The sequence below is a fragment of the Phoca vitulina genome, unplaced genomic scaffold (genome assembly GCF_004348235.1).
Source record: "Phoca vitulina isolate PV1807 unplaced genomic scaffold, GSC_HSeal_1.0 scaffold51, whole genome shotgun sequence".
In the NCBI taxonomy this organism is placed as follows: Eukaryota; Metazoa; Chordata; class Mammalia; order Carnivora; family Phocidae; genus Phoca; species Phoca vitulina.
In genome coordinates this window covers 1,589,183-1,604,376 of record NW_022589754.1, presented here as the reverse complement: position 1 = coordinate 1,604,376, position 15,194 = coordinate 1,589,183, and the positions used below count along the sequence as shown (strand labels likewise).

At 38.4% G+C, this 15,194-nt stretch overlaps 1 protein-coding gene across 3 annotated transcripts in view; it reads left to right on the top strand.

Moving 5' to 3' along the window:
- The first annotated feature begins 444 nt into the window (after window positions 1-444).
- APOOL (apolipoprotein O like) overlaps window positions 445-15,194 on the top strand; it is a 130,695-nt gene continuing 115,945 nt past the window's right edge. Inside the window, exon 1 of one of the 3 annotated variants that reach the window (XM_032387882.1) lies at window positions 445-597. In XM_032387882.1, the coding sequence (XP_032243773.1) occupies window positions 583-597 (15 nt within the window). In that variant the 5' untranslated portion in view covers window positions 445-582. The remainder of the gene's footprint in view (window positions 598-15,194) is intronic. The other 2 variants (XM_032387880.1, XM_032387881.1) reach the window with 2 other exon arrangements.

The following is a 15,194-nucleotide window of genomic DNA, read 5'->3' as shown; positions in this document are numbered from 1 at the left end:
TAAAAAAAAAAAAAAAAAAAAATATATATATATATATATATATATATATATATATATATATAAAACCCTGCACCAAATGTTCCTTCCCAGAAGCACTCCTTTCTTTGTGAAGACTGTGTTTCCGGGCAACTGTATTCACTTGGGCTTGAATAAAACTCTTTTCCTTTCTCTTTAAAATTTTAAGAAAGCTTTGTTCAATCTGCCTGGACCTGACTATATAGTTATTTATTAACGCAGCTCGACTTGGATTTTAGATCCTTACCTAGACAAATCACATATGTCTGAAACAATGAAAATAGTGCAAACTTTTGCACCGAGCAAAACAGCTTTCAACTGGATTATGGAGAGTATTCTGAAAGGCTTTATCGAGGATAGGAACAGTCAGTCACGAGGATGGAACGGTTTTACCGAGACAGCCGGCTAGCTGTAGCAGCTTCCCAAAGCCGCACTAGGAGGGTGGAGAAAGGGCGGAGACAGCAGACAAGGACGTAACCAGGCGGGGCTGGTGAGGTGAGCCGAGTTGAGCTGTTTTGTCCCTCTCTGCCCACCATATGAAAAACTCAGACGGAGAAGGTCACAGATATGGCGGCTGTGAGGGTAAGTTTAAAAAAAAACAAAAAAAACCTTCCTTAGTTTCTGGGTGCAGATAGCATTCTAGTAACTATAGAAGGGATCCTCCTAACTTCAGAAGGGAGCCCTACAGCGAGAGGCGGGGTGGAGGTGGGGTTGTGAGAGAACTGACAAGGCCAGGGAATCTTAAAAAAACGTTTGCAGCCTCCAAACACCGACCTCTCCACCTTGGATTTCCTGAGCCTGGGACAGTACTCTCTCCTCCGTCCCCTGCAGTTAACTGTTTATACAGCGGCATGGTGAAAACTGGGGAACGGCCGGGTGAAAAAGACTGGCTTGGCGACAAGCAGCAGCAGACTTGTGGGTCTTGAACTGAAAATCCTGGGCATTCGACTGGGCGCACAGGGCGGAGTCTCATGACCCTTTGAAAGACTTTGTTCAAACATTTGGAGGTGAAATAGACTAGGATAGAGACATCTCAGAGTCTCTACGCAGTGCGCGGTGTTTGTATTCACTGTTGTTCCTTTCCGGGTTTGAATAATAGGTTACCTAAGTTTCTTTTGAGTTCTGTAATGGGAAAAGATGCCTTTACTTAGGAATCTATGTACCGGAAGTGACTCAGCTGGCTGCTAGCTGCTGTTCCCTAAGTAGGTTTCAATATTAGTAGTAGACAAATATCTACAGGTGGGTATTTGTAGCGGGTTTTAAGTGTAAAATGCACTGCTTGCAGAAGATACAAATATGAATAATTCAGTTCAGCCAAAGTTTAAGGTGACTCAGTGGCCATCTGGATTGACCATTCTTCATTTCAGCATTTCTGGTTCTCATAACTTACCGGAATTATCACAATAGCCTTGTAACTGGACTCGCAGTCTCTAGCCTAGCTCTCGTGGAATCCGTTTTCCCTTAACTGCCGGAGTACTGATAGTAAAATGCAAATCTGATTATACCCCTTTCCTACTTAAAGACCTTTATTGGCACTCCATCATCTGCCCTCTGGGGTCAGGTCAGACTCCTGTGTCTACAACACCCAACCCTGCCTTGGCTTTTGAGCTTCATCTGTTGTCTCTTGGGAAATTTTTTAACAGCTGTACTCCAAGCCTTTTCCCCTGCTATTTCTCTGGACCTGATGGGAAACATCCTCATCTGGTTAGTTCCTATTTAAGTCCATTCGTTCATTTAACAGCTATTTGTGTACGGCCTCCTCATATACTAAGCACAAAATGCGTTTTCCAAGATAGTGTTCCCTACTTCCCCAACCTAATATAAATAACTCCTTTTTGTGCTTCCAGAGGACCCTGGGCGTACTTTTACCTTAGGACTTACCACATTTCAAATAATAGACTACTTGCCTGTTCTACCCTCCTATAAGCTGCTTGAGGACAGTAATTATGATATTAATTTTTGTATCCCTAGCACAGGTATGACTTACATTAGGTACTCAATAAAAGCTACAGGAATAAATAAACGCCAGGCAATGAAGAAGTAGTGTACTCTGTGATTCAGAGCAAGAAAAGTGCCTTGCCTCAGGAGAAGTACAAAGTGATCTGAGGGTTCAAAAGAGAGAACTCAAACCTGGTTGAGGAGAATAAAGAACGACTGCATGGAGGAGGTGCAGAGATAGAAGGAATAGTCAGTGGTGAAAAGCAAACCAGAATAGAGTGTTGTCACTGAAGCCTAGAGGAGAGAGTTGAACAGTCTTTTGGTTTAGCCATTAATAAGTCACTGGAAGCTACCATTTGTTAAGTGCTTACTACAAGATCAGGCACCATGCAAAAATACTCTACATATGATATTTCACTTAAATCTCGAGACAACTTTATCTTGTAGTTATTATGATCACCGTTTTACAAACGAAAAACTAAGGTTGAGGGAAGTCAAGTCAATTGCCCCAAATCATAATGCTAATAAGAGCTGAAGTGAGAAAAACCAGTATAAATAAAGTGGTAGAGGGAGAACCTAGATTGTAAGGGGTTAAGGAAAGGCTCAGGGGTGGGAAACTGGCCTTAATTTAGCACTTACTTTGGCCAGCTGCTCTACATGTATTATTTCATTTTAGTCCTTTCGATGACCCTAAGAAATGGGGTAGTATCCCCATTTTATTTATGAAAAAACAGGCTTAGAAAAAGTGCTTGCTCCAGGTCATATAGCTGCCAAGTGGAAGAGTCAGGTTCAAATGCAGGTATATTTGGCTCCAAAGTCCATGATCCTTCCATTACTCCTTGCTTCTGAAAGGAAGGGTACATTACTCTCTGGAAAAGTGTGTGGTAAAAGGAAGGAAATAGGGGTGCCTGGGTGGCTCAGTTGGTTAAGCGACTGCCTTCGGCTCAGGTCATGATCCTGGAGTCCCGGGATCGAGTCCCACATCGGGCTCCCTGCTCAGCAGGGAGTCTGCTTCTCCCTCTGACCCTCCTCCCTCTCCTGCTCTCTATCTCTCATTCTCTCTCTCTCTCAAATAAATAAATAAAATCTTTAAAAAAAAAAAAAAAAGGAAGGAAATAAATCTTGGGATACAGGTAACAAATTCCAGAAAAGGTGTCTTTTCATTTAAAAAAGTCATGAGACTGTCAATTATATCTTGATAAAACTGGAAAAACAAAGTCAGGAGGCCTGAGCCGGTTTGGTGACAAGGGGAAATGTGCCAAAAAGTAGTATAGAGGTGGGATGCCTGGGTGGCTCAGTCGGTGAGGTGTCTGCCTTTGGCCCAGGTCATGATCCCAGGACCCTGGGATCGAGTCCCACATCGGACTCCTTGCTCAGAGGGGAGCCTGCTTCTCCCTCTGCCTGCTGCTCTCCCTGCTTGTGCTCTCTCTCTCTCTCTCTGATAGGTAAATAAAATCTTAAAAAAAACTGGTATAGAGGAAAGATAATAATTGTTATCACAGCTAGCTATTAAGTTATTAAATATTTACTGTGCTAGGCATTTTTGCTGAGCATTTTACGTGCATTTTCTCATTTATGCTTCACAGTGGCCCTATGAGTAGGTAGTTATCAGCATTTTACAGGTAAGGAAACTGAAGCTTAGAAAGTTTGAGTAACTTGCCCACAGTCACATGGTAGTAAGCAGTAGAGCTGGATCTGAAATTACATGATCTGAGTCCTGATTATGAGGCTTAAGTTTGAGGAAGCATTTGTGAGGCCAAGGTACCAAAAGGGTGATCTGTGTTCATTTTGAAGCCCTAGAGTTTAATAACAAAGAGTAAGATAGAGGGGAACCCAGCAAGTTGGCAGAAAACTCTAAAAAATATTACATAAATCTTGAAATAGAGCTTGTTGAGCAGATATGATAGTGGAACACTGACGTGGAATTACCCTCAAGGAATAAGGACTATGTTGATTTTTCCTCCTGACTTCTTGGTTCAGAAAGAATGGCTTGAGGGCTGGCCTTCATTTAAAAGGATTGGTAGGAGAGGCACCTGGGTTGTGCAGTCACTTAAACCTCTCTTAGTTTCTGCTCAGGCCCTGATCTCAGGGTCATGGGACAGAGCCCTGTGTCGGGCTCTGTGCTGAGTGCAGAGTCGGCTAAAATTTCTCTCTCTCTCTCTCTCTCTCTCCTTCTGCCCCTCCCCACCTCTCTCTCAAATAAATAAATCTTTTTAAAAAAAGGACTGGGAAGAATGTAGTAGTGTTAGACAAAAGCCAAGTTTCTTTCATGCCAGAGGTTGAGTGAATTTGAGGAAAATGTGAGTCTCTAAAGAAAATTTGTTTATGATAAAATACATATTAAAATGTGGGGGCACCTGGGTGGCTCAATTGGTTAAGCATCTGTCTTTGGCTCAGGTCATGATCTCAGGGTCCTGGGATAGAGCCCTGCATTGGGCTCCCTGCTCAGTGGGGAGTCTGCTTCTCCTCCCTCTGTCCCTTCTCCTGCTCATTCTCTCTCTCTCTCTCTTAAATAATAAATAAAATCTTTAAAAAAAGAAAACAAAACTAAATATGGCTACCATTTATTGAGCACTTCCTGTGTGTCCGACACTGTGCCAAGCTGTTGATGCACATCATTTCATTCTCATGAGAAGTTTTCAAATGTAGGTAATTTTATTAGCTCAAAGCACAGGAGTAGAGCAGAAGGAAAATCAAAGGTGCAACAGGAGGTTGTAGTTAGAAAAAAGCTTGTTGAGTGTATGATTTTAGCTATTAGCAAGTTCTGGGTAATGGTAAATTCAGGGTATACTCATGGAGTGGATAGCCACAGTGGAGTGAATATGAAGGTCTACGGAGGTAAGGTAAAAGAGTGAGAGGAGGCTTTTGGGTGGTTTGTCCACATGCATATTAAAGTCATTCTTAGTTAAAGCAGGATTTAGAGTATAGAAGACTGCTAACCAGGATTCTAACTCTTTGATGTGATGCAGTGACCAGGAGGCAGGTAGATGATAGTGCTAAGAATGAATAGATAGATGGTATAAACTTCAAAGTAGCAAAGTTACTTTTATTTCTTTTATATAAACTTTTTTTTTAATTGAAGTATAGCATATATCCATCAAAGTACACAAGTCATAAGCAGCTTGGTAAATTTTCATAAAACGATCGTGTTTATTGAATCAGAACCCAAATTAAAAAAAAAAAAAAAGAGCATTACCAACAGCCCAGAAACCTTTCCTTCTGTTCCCCTACATTGTTATCCTCCACCATAGATTATTTTTGCTTATTTTTGAGCTTCAGATAAATGGAATGGTGCAGTATTTACTGTGTTATGTCTGGCTTCTTTCACCCAATATTATGTTTCTGAGATTCAGCCATTATGCATGTAACACTAATTCATTTTTATTACTGTATGACATTTAAGAAGGTGACTGTATCATGATTTACTTATCCATTTTACTCTTGATGAACATTTGAATTATCTTCAGTTTTGAGCTATTACACAAATAATGACCCTGTGAACATTCTTCTGTATGTCTTTTGGTGCACGTAAGTGTACATGTCTATTGTGTATATACCTAGGAGTGGGATTGCCAGGTCATAGGGTATGTAGCTTTGGTAGATACTGCCAAATAGTTTTTCAAAGTGGTTATACCAATTTACATTCCATTCAAGAGAGCTCTAGTTGTTCTACTTCCTCACTAATAAGAACAGAGATTTTTACCTAAGGGTGAAGAAGTAATAGCTTAGAAGTAGCATTGGATATCAGGAAGAGGAAAATTAACCTCCTTTCCCTGAGACACTTTGAATAGCCTCCTCTTCAGGATTATAAGGGAAGTAGAGACTTCAGAGGACAGTCATGTTTCATTTCAGGCAAGGAGAGGGGAGGGTAGACACAATGCAAGGACTTTTGGAGTTTTGAGGAATAGCAGAAAGTTTGGTCAGTGGAGAAATTAGAATACAGGAGATAATACATGACTGGGATTATATTTTGGGGCTTGGGCCAAGGATGATGGATATGGAGAGGAACATGGACGTCATAGGACTTAAGGTTTTAAAATCCTTGATAATACCAGCTGCATATTCCTTTGTGTCAACTTTAGTCCTTGTCTGTTTCCTTTCCTTGTTTCATGTAAGTTGTACCAGAAAATAGAACCTAACAAAGTGAAATTTGTTAGGTTGGGAAGACTGGTGTTTAGCAAAATCAGTGTTCCTGTTTCCACTTAGCATTGTTGAACATGTTTATTTTCAGTGCAACTTTGAAAGTTAAGCTTTGAAACCCTTAGCCTATTTATCTATGTTTGGTATAGGTTCCAGGATATCACTTTATACCATAAAGTGAAAATGATGTGTGCATTGCCTCTTCCCACACCCACATGACTGACTATTCCCTGTAACGCCATCCTCAAAAATGGTGGTTAGGTGTTCTGTGAACGTCTTTGAATATGGAAATAAAATATTGCTTGTCATGTATCCTAAGGTTATAGAGAACTATGGCATGTTCAAGTTATCTTAAGTAGTGTTTTAATGAAAGGATGCATAGTTTAGCAAGAAGGCCTAGGAAAGTGTCTCACCAGCCAAACAAACCTCAAGAAGAACCATTCAGAATATCATAGCAACTCTGGTAGTTACCAAACTCATGACTGGACTGTTCTGTTTCTGCTAACTCTACATGTTTTATATCAAGACTTTCCTAGAGAAAGGATTTGATTGGGTTGGCTAGACACTAACCACTACAAAGTACCCCTGTTGGGCAGAAATTGCACCTCAGGCCCCTTTATAAGACAGCCTCTAGTTGGCTGCCTTTGGCTCAGGTACCAATCCCTAGTCTAGTCAGTTTTGGCCAGGGCATCAGTCCTGTAGTTCAAAGCATAGCAACCTATGTTAGGAATCATAGAAGAGAACACTATAATTTTCAGATGCTCTGAAGCTTCTTAGAAGGGCCAAGGCAATGGACGGATATACTTTTGGGGTTCATGGTCTGTCTGGTATAAATTTACTTTTTTTGAATACTTTCCAAAAGTAAGTAGTAAAGTTGTTGAAATATGGTAGAACATTTTTAGAATTGCTATTAAAACCTAACTTATTAACCTCTTGTAATTTAAATTGGGAAATTCGTTCCTCAAGGATAAAAAACAGCAAGATGGTGGAGTGTTTGAATGCTAGGATATGTTGGAATTTTATTTTGAAGGTAGTAGAGAGCCATTGAAATAAATCCAAAATGATTCATGATTTTTAAATTTAATGTAAAATATTACAGTTATCAAAAAGGCATTAATGAACACTGTAAATGTGGGTGAAACCTCCTGTGTATCCCTCCAACTCTGATTGCATTCCCCTTGCTTCCTAAACCCCCCATAGCTACTTTCCTGACTTGTATTTAATATTGCTATGTGTGTTTTGAGACTTTTACTCTATATGCATGTATTCCTAAACTTTATACACTGTTGTTTTGTGTGCTTTTAAGCTTTATATAAATTTTATTTATGCAGTTATCTATTCTTCTGCACGTGTTTTTATCAAGTAGCTGTTTGTGATACATACATGTTTTTATGTGTAGCTGTAGTTCATTTATTTTCACGTGCATAGTATTCTGTTATACAAATATAACAGATTTATTTCTTCATTCTCTTAATGGATACTGTAGTCACTTTTTTCTATTACAAATAATGCTATTATGAACTATAATATGCAAATCTCCTTGGACCCATGTGAGTTTCCCTGCTATACCATAGACTAGCTGTATGACTTTGGGCAAATCACTTAACCTGTCGAAACGTCAGTTTTCTTATCTGAACCCTTAGGATAAGAATAGTACTTATCCCCTAGAGTTTTATACTAGGAGATACTAAGTAGATAGTATATTATGTGCACAACACTATGCACGGGTTATAGCAGACATCCAATAATTTCTAGCTCCTGTTACTCTCGGTGTTTAAAAGAATATATTCCCAGCACTTAATGTAATGCCATTATTTCTTCTGACCTTTAGATCCCAATTTAAGTCACACCTCGTTCAGGCCAGTGGATTGATAACCTGTTTCTTGTGAATATCAGTAGTCTCAAGCAAGTAGAATAGAAATTTATTGTGTTAACATGATCAGTTATTTATTGAAATGAATATTTATACACAGCCTTGTTTCTTCTTAGACTTATTTTGATTTCTTTCAGACTCTTGATGCTTATTCATGATACTTTTAATGATAAATAATTTTTAAAAAGTATAAAATGTAATGTGCTTTTTTGGTTACCATACCCTTTATGTATAAAATGTTCTTTCTCTCTTCATCGTTCAAACCTTAAGCCAATAAACAAGAAATTTGAATGGAGAGATTATTGCAGAGATTGTTTAGTCAAAAACTGTCATGTGAAACATAAAATAATTTTTATGACTTAAGAAAGGTTTCTTTAAGAATAACCCTAATTGAGGGCACCTGGGTGGCTCAGTTGATTAAGCATCAACTCTTAATTTCGGCTCAGGTCATGATCTCAGGGTTGTGGTATTGAGCCCCACATCAGGCTCTATGCTCAGTAGCGAGTCTGCTGGAGATTCTCTCCCTCTCCCTCTCCCCCTTCCCCCCACACACTCACTTGCTCTCTGTCTCTCAAAGAAATAAATCTTAAAAAAAAGGAATAACCCTAATTGAAGGAGGTAAAATTCTAGTAGAGTAGGAGAGTACCATTTCCATTGATCTATGAACCCTAACTGATAAAGAGTGTAAATAAGGCATAATAGAGTCTCAAACCTTTGAATATTGAGATGCTAAAGGCTTTGTAGTTTGTTGCTGTTTTACACCTATAGTTTTTTCACAGGTACTTTATTTTTTTGTCTTTTCAAGTTTTTATTTAAATTACAGTTAGTTAGCATACAGTATAATATTAGTTTCAGGTGTACAATATAGTGATTCATTACTTCCATACAAGACCTGGTGCTCATCAAAACAACTGCAATCCTTAATCACCATCATCTGTTTAACCTGTTCCCCTACCCACGTCCCCTCTGGTAACCATCAGTTTGTTCTTTATAGTTAAAAGTTTGTTTTTTGGTTTGCCTTTCTCTCTCTTTTTTTTTTCCCTTATGCTCTTTGTTTTGTTTCTTAAAATCCACATATAAGTGAAATCATATGGTATTTGTCTTTTTCTGACTGACTTATTGGTCGCTTAGCATAATACTCTCTAGCTCCACCCATGTCTTTGCAAAGGGCAAGATCTCACTCTTTTTTTACGGCTGAGTAATATTCCATTACACACACACACACACCCACACACACACACCCCACTTCTTTATCCATCCATTAGTTGATGGACATTTGGGCTGTTTCCTTAATTTGGCTATTGTAGATAATGCTGCTATAAACATTGGGGTGCATGTATTAGTATTTTTTTTTATTATGTTCAGTTAGCCAGCATATAGTACATCATAAGTTTTTGATGTAGTGTTCACGATTCATTAGTTGCATATAACACCCAGTGCTCATCACAACGTGTATTTTTAGGTAAATCCCTAATAGTATAATTGCTGGATTATAGGATAGTTCTGTTTTTAACTTTTTGAGGAAGCTCCATACTGTTTTCCAGAGTGGCTGCACCAGTTTGGATTCCTACCAACACTGCAAGAAGGTTCCCCTTTGTCAACATCCTCCCCAATATCTGTTGTTTCTTGTGTTGTTGATTTTACCCATTCTCACTGTTGAGGGGTGATATCTCATTGTAGTTTTGATTTGTATTTCCCCGATGATGAGTGATGTTGAGCATCTTTTCATGTGTCTGTTGACCTTCTGTATATCTTCTTTGGAAAAATGTCTATTCATGCCCATTTTTAATTGGATTATTTGTTTTTTGGTGTTGAGTTTTATAAGTTTGTTATATATTTTGGATGCTAACCCTTTATCAGATATGTTATTTGCAAATATCTTCTCCCATTCCGTAGGTGACCTTTTAGTTTTGTTGATTATTTCCCTTGCCCTGCAGAAGCTTTTTATCTTGATAAAGTCCCAGTAGTTTGTTTTTGCTTTTGTTTCCCTTGCCTCAAGAGAATTATCTAGTAAGAAGTTGCTAAGGCTGGTGTCAAAGAGGTTACTATCTATGTTCTCTAGGATTTTGATGGTTTTCTGTCTCACATTTAGATCTTTCATCCATTTTGAATTTATTTTTGTGTATAGTGTAAGAAAGTGGTCCAGTTTCATTCTTTTGCATGTTGCTGTCCAATTTTCCCAACACCATTTGTTGAAGAGACTGTCTTTTTTTTCCAATTGGATATTCTTTCCTGCTTTGTCAAAGATTAATTGACCATATAGTTGTGGGTTCCTTTCTGGGTTTTCTATTATGTTGCATTGACTTATGTGTCTATTTTTGTACCAGTACCCTACTGTCTTGATCACTACAGCTTTGTAATATAGCTTGAGGTAAGGAATTGTGATGTCTCCAGCTTTGCTTTTCCTTTTCAAGGTTGCTTTGGCTATTCACAGTCTTTTCTGGTTCCACACAAATCTTAGGATTGTTTGTTCTAGCTCTGTGAAAAATGCTGATGATATTTTGATAATGGATTTCATTAAATGTGTAGATTGCTTTGGGTAGTATAGACATTTTAACAGTATTTGTTTTTCCAATCCACGAGCATGGCATGTCTTTCCATTACTCTGTTTCCTCTTCGATTTCTTTAATGAATGTTTTATACAGGTCTGTCACCTCTTTGGTTAAATTTATTCCTAGGTATCTTACGGTTTTTGGTGCAATTGTAAATGGGATTGATTCCTTGATTTCTCTTTCTGCTGCTTCATTATTGGTGTATAGAAATGCAACAGATTTCTGTACATTGATTTTGTATCCTGTGAATTTACTGAATTAGTGTATCAGTTCTAGTAGTTTTTTAGTGGAGTCTTTAAGGTTTTCTATATAGAGTATCATGTCATGTGCAAATGGTGAAAGTTTGACTTCTTCCTTGCTGATTTGGATGGTTTTATTTCTTTTTGTTGTCTGATTGCTGTGGCTGGTACTGTGTTAAAAAACAGTGATGAGAGTGGACATCCTTGTCTTGTTCCCGACCTTAGAGGAAAAGCTCTCAGTTTTTCCCTATTGTGGATGATATTAGCTGTGGGTTTTTTTTTTTTTTTTTTTTTTATCTATGGCCTTTAAAATGTTGTACATTCTTTCTAACCCTAATTTGTTGAGGGTTTTTATCATGAATGTATGTTGTACTTTATCAAATGCTTTTTCTGCATCTGTTGAACGGATTGTATGGTTCTTACCCTCTTTTAGGGGTGTCTTTATCTGGTTTTGGTATCAGGCTACTTTTTCTATCTTTTGGAATATTTTGAGAAGAACGGGTATTAACTCTTCTTTATGTTTGGTAGAATTTGCCTGTGAAGCCATGTGGCCCTGAACTTTTATTTGTTGGGAGATTTTTGATTAGTGATTCTGTTTCTTTGCTGATTATCCATCTGTTCAAGTTTTCTTTTTCTTATTTTTTCAGCTTTGGTAATTTAAATCTTTCTAGGAATATATTCATTTCTTCCAGATTGTTCAATTTGTTGGTATATAATTTTTCATAATATTGTTGTAATTGTTCATATTTCTGTGGTGTTGGTTGTTATTTCTCCTCTCTTGTTGGTGGTTTTATTTAAATGGGTCCTTTCTCTTTTGTTTTGTTCAGTCTGGCTAAGGGTTTATCAATTTTATTGATTTTTTTTTTTTCAAAGAACCAGCTCCTGGTTTCACTGATCTATTTTTTTTTTTTTAGTTTCTATATCATTTTTTTCTGCACTAATCTTCATTATTTTCTTCCTTTTGCTGGCTTTGTTGTTCCTTTAATAGCTCCTTTAGGTATAAGGTTGGTTAGGTTGTGTATTTGAGATTTTTCTTGCTTATTAAGGTAGGCATGTATTGCTCTATACTTCCCTCTTAGGACTGCTTTTGCTGCATCCCAAAGGTTTTGGACTGTTGAGTTTTCGTTTTCATGTATTTTTTTTTTTTAATTTCCTTGAATGGGTTGACCCATTCATTATTTAGTAGAATGTTCTTTAACCTCCATGTATTTGTGGTCTTTCCAAATATTTTCTTGTGGTTGGCTTCAAGTTCCATAGCATTGTTGTCAGAAAAGATGCTTGGTATGATCTCAATCTTTTTGTTATTTGTTGAGGAATGATTTGTGACCTAGTATGTCCTCTGTTGTGGAGAGTGTCCCATGTGAACTTGAAAAGAATGTGTATTCTGCTGTTTTAGGATGGAATGTTCTGAATAGTCTGTTAAGTCCATCTAGTCCAATGTGTCATTCAGAGCTGTTGTTTCTTTGTTGATTTTCTGCCTAGATGATCTGTCCATTGATGTAAGTGGAGTTTAAAGCCCCCTACTGTTATTGTGTTATTATCAATGAATTCCTTTACATTTGTTATTAATTGTTTTATATATTTGGCTACTCCCTTATTGGGTGCATAAATAATTACAATTGTTAGATCTTGTTGGATTGTCCTCTTTATTATGGTATAGTACTCTTCATCTCTTGTTACAGCCTTTTGTTTAGAGTGTTTAAAGTGTAGTTTTCCTCAGATTGCCAAGGGTTCAAATAGACACTCTTCCCCTCAAATTCCAGCCCCTGTGCTCAAGTTTGTGCACAAAAGTGGGCATAATTATAACAGCAAAGTGAAGCAACCCAAACATCTAACTACTTCTGTGGAATATAGAATGGATAAAAGGAGTGTGCTAGGCTGAGAACATCTCCAACAAGCACATCAAAGAACAGTATATACAGCAGGATTCTGGTTAGTAAAAAAAAACAAAAACAAAAACAAACAAACCTGGGAAGAATAAAACAGGATGAAACCAGAGAGGGAGACAAACCATAAGTGACTTCTCAAGCATAGGAAAGAAACTGAGGCTTGCTGGAGGGGAGGTGGGGGGGGGATGGGGTAATTGGGTGGTGGGCATGAAGGAGGGCACATGATGGAATGAGCACTGGGTGTTGTATGCAACTGATGAATCACCGAACTCTACCTCTGAAACTAATAATACACTATATTGTTAATTAATTGAACTTAAAATAAAAAAAAGTAGTTTTCCAATATAAGTATTGGTACTCTGGCTTTCATGTAACATCATTTGCATGATAAATGTTTCTCCCTCCCCTCACTTTCAATGTGCAAGTGTCTTTAGGTTTATAATAAATTTCTTGTAGGCAGTATATACTTGGGTCTTGTTTTTTTTTTTTTTTTTTAAGATTTTATTTATTTATTTTAGACAGAGAGAGAGAGAGAGTGAATGCATGTGTGCATGTGTGGGGGGAGGAACAGAAGGAAGGAGAGAATCTCAATCAGACTCCTTGCTGAGCATGGAGCCTGACCTGGGGCTTGATCTCACCACACTGAGATCACAACCTAAGTTGAAATCAAGAGTCGGTCACTTAACTGATGGAGCCACCCAGTTGCCCCTTGGGTCTCGTTTTTTTATCCATTCTTACACCCTATGTCTTTTGCTTGGAGCATTTAGTCCATTTACATTCAGAGTAATTATTGATAGATATGTATTTAGTGTCATTACTTGTTTTGTCATTGTTTCTGGAGATTTTTCCATTCAGTCTCTTTTAATATTTCTTGCAGTGGTGGTTTAGTGGTGAGGAACTCCTTTAGTTTTTGTTTGTTTGGAAAACTCTTTATCTCTCCTTCTATTTTGAATGATAGCCTTGCTATTTTTCCCATTCAGCACGTTGAATATATCATGCCACTCCCTTCTGACTTGCCACATTGTGTTGAGAAATCTTCAGCTAGCTTAATGAGTCTTCCCTTGTAAGTTAGGTACTTCTTTTGTCTTGCTGGTTTTATGATTTTTTTCTTCATCACTATATTTTGTAAATTTAATTACAATATGTCCTGGTCTGGGCCTGCTTTTGTTGATTGTGATGGGAGTTCTCAGTGCCTCTGAGATCTGGATGTCTGTTTCCTTCCCCAGATTAGGGAAATTTTCAGCTATTATCCCTTCAAAACTTTTTTCTGCCACTTTTTACTCTCTCTTCTTCTTCTGGGATTCTTACAATACGAATGTTATTAAGTTTGATGGAGTCTTTGAGTTCCATAAGTCTGTTCTCGTGTTCCATAATTCTCTCTCTCTCTTGTTCAGCATCATTATTTTCCATTATTTTGTCTTCTAAGTTACTTATTCATTCCTCTGTTTTTTCCAGCCTGCTGTTCGTTGCATCAAGCCTGTGTCCAGTCTCAGTTATTGCATTTTTCATTTTTTTTTAAATGTTTTCTTTTATGCTGGGTGTGGAGCCCAATGTGGGGCTTGAAATCCTGACCCTGAGATCAAGACCTGAGCTGAAATCAAGAGTTGGATGCTTAACCAACTGAGCCATTCAGGCACCTCGCATTTTTCATTTTTGACTGTTTTTTAATTCTTTTATGTCTGTGGTAAGGCCCTACCTGATGTCATCCATTCTGTTCTCAACCTCAGCAAGTATCATTATGATTGTTACTTTAAGTTTCCATCAGGCATGGTACTTATATTGGTTTCGTTAGATCTCTGGCGGTGACTTTATCTTGTTCTTTCATTTGGGATGAATTCCTCCATCTTGGCATTTTGTCTAAGTCTCTACCTTCTTCTGTGTTTTAGAAAAGCCCATTATGTTTTCCTGCTCCTGAGAGTAATGGCTTCATGAAGAAGATGTTATAGTGTTTAAGGCTTCCCACTTCCGGGAGTGTCTCTAGTCTGTGCTGTGTGTGCTCTGCTGTTGTGTTTTGGCTCTTCTGTTCTTCAGTCCAGTCATCTGCAGAGGCTTCCCTAGCTTGCATTGGGCAGTGTTTGGTCTTTGGCCAGAATGTGGCAAGTTTTAACTAGGTGACCTGATACTACTTCCACTAGAACTGAAGCCCTGCAGAGCTCTCTGGGCTGGACACATGGTATGGGCAGGGGTTTCTACTGGTCTGGGGAAGGGGCCTGCCATGCTGGGACCGAGGTAGACTTGACTGAGAAGGGCAGTACTGCCAGAGTGTAGGGGTATGGGACTTGTAACCAGGTTAAGCAGCCAGTGGAGGTGCTGTGCTGTTTGCTACAGGTGGCTCTGTGTTTATGCTGAGGGGCGGTTCAGGGAAATGAAGCCAGCCAGCTCCTGTTTCTGTGCGGAGGGGTCTGGGTGCTTGCTGTTCTCCATGAAGCACTGTGAGAAAGACAAAGAATCTCCCTACTGTGTGTTCCAGGCTTTTTTCAGATCAATGTTTCTACACTGTTTGCCTTTGGGTTGTTTACCTGCCTTATCTCCAGGAGCAGGGCAGTGC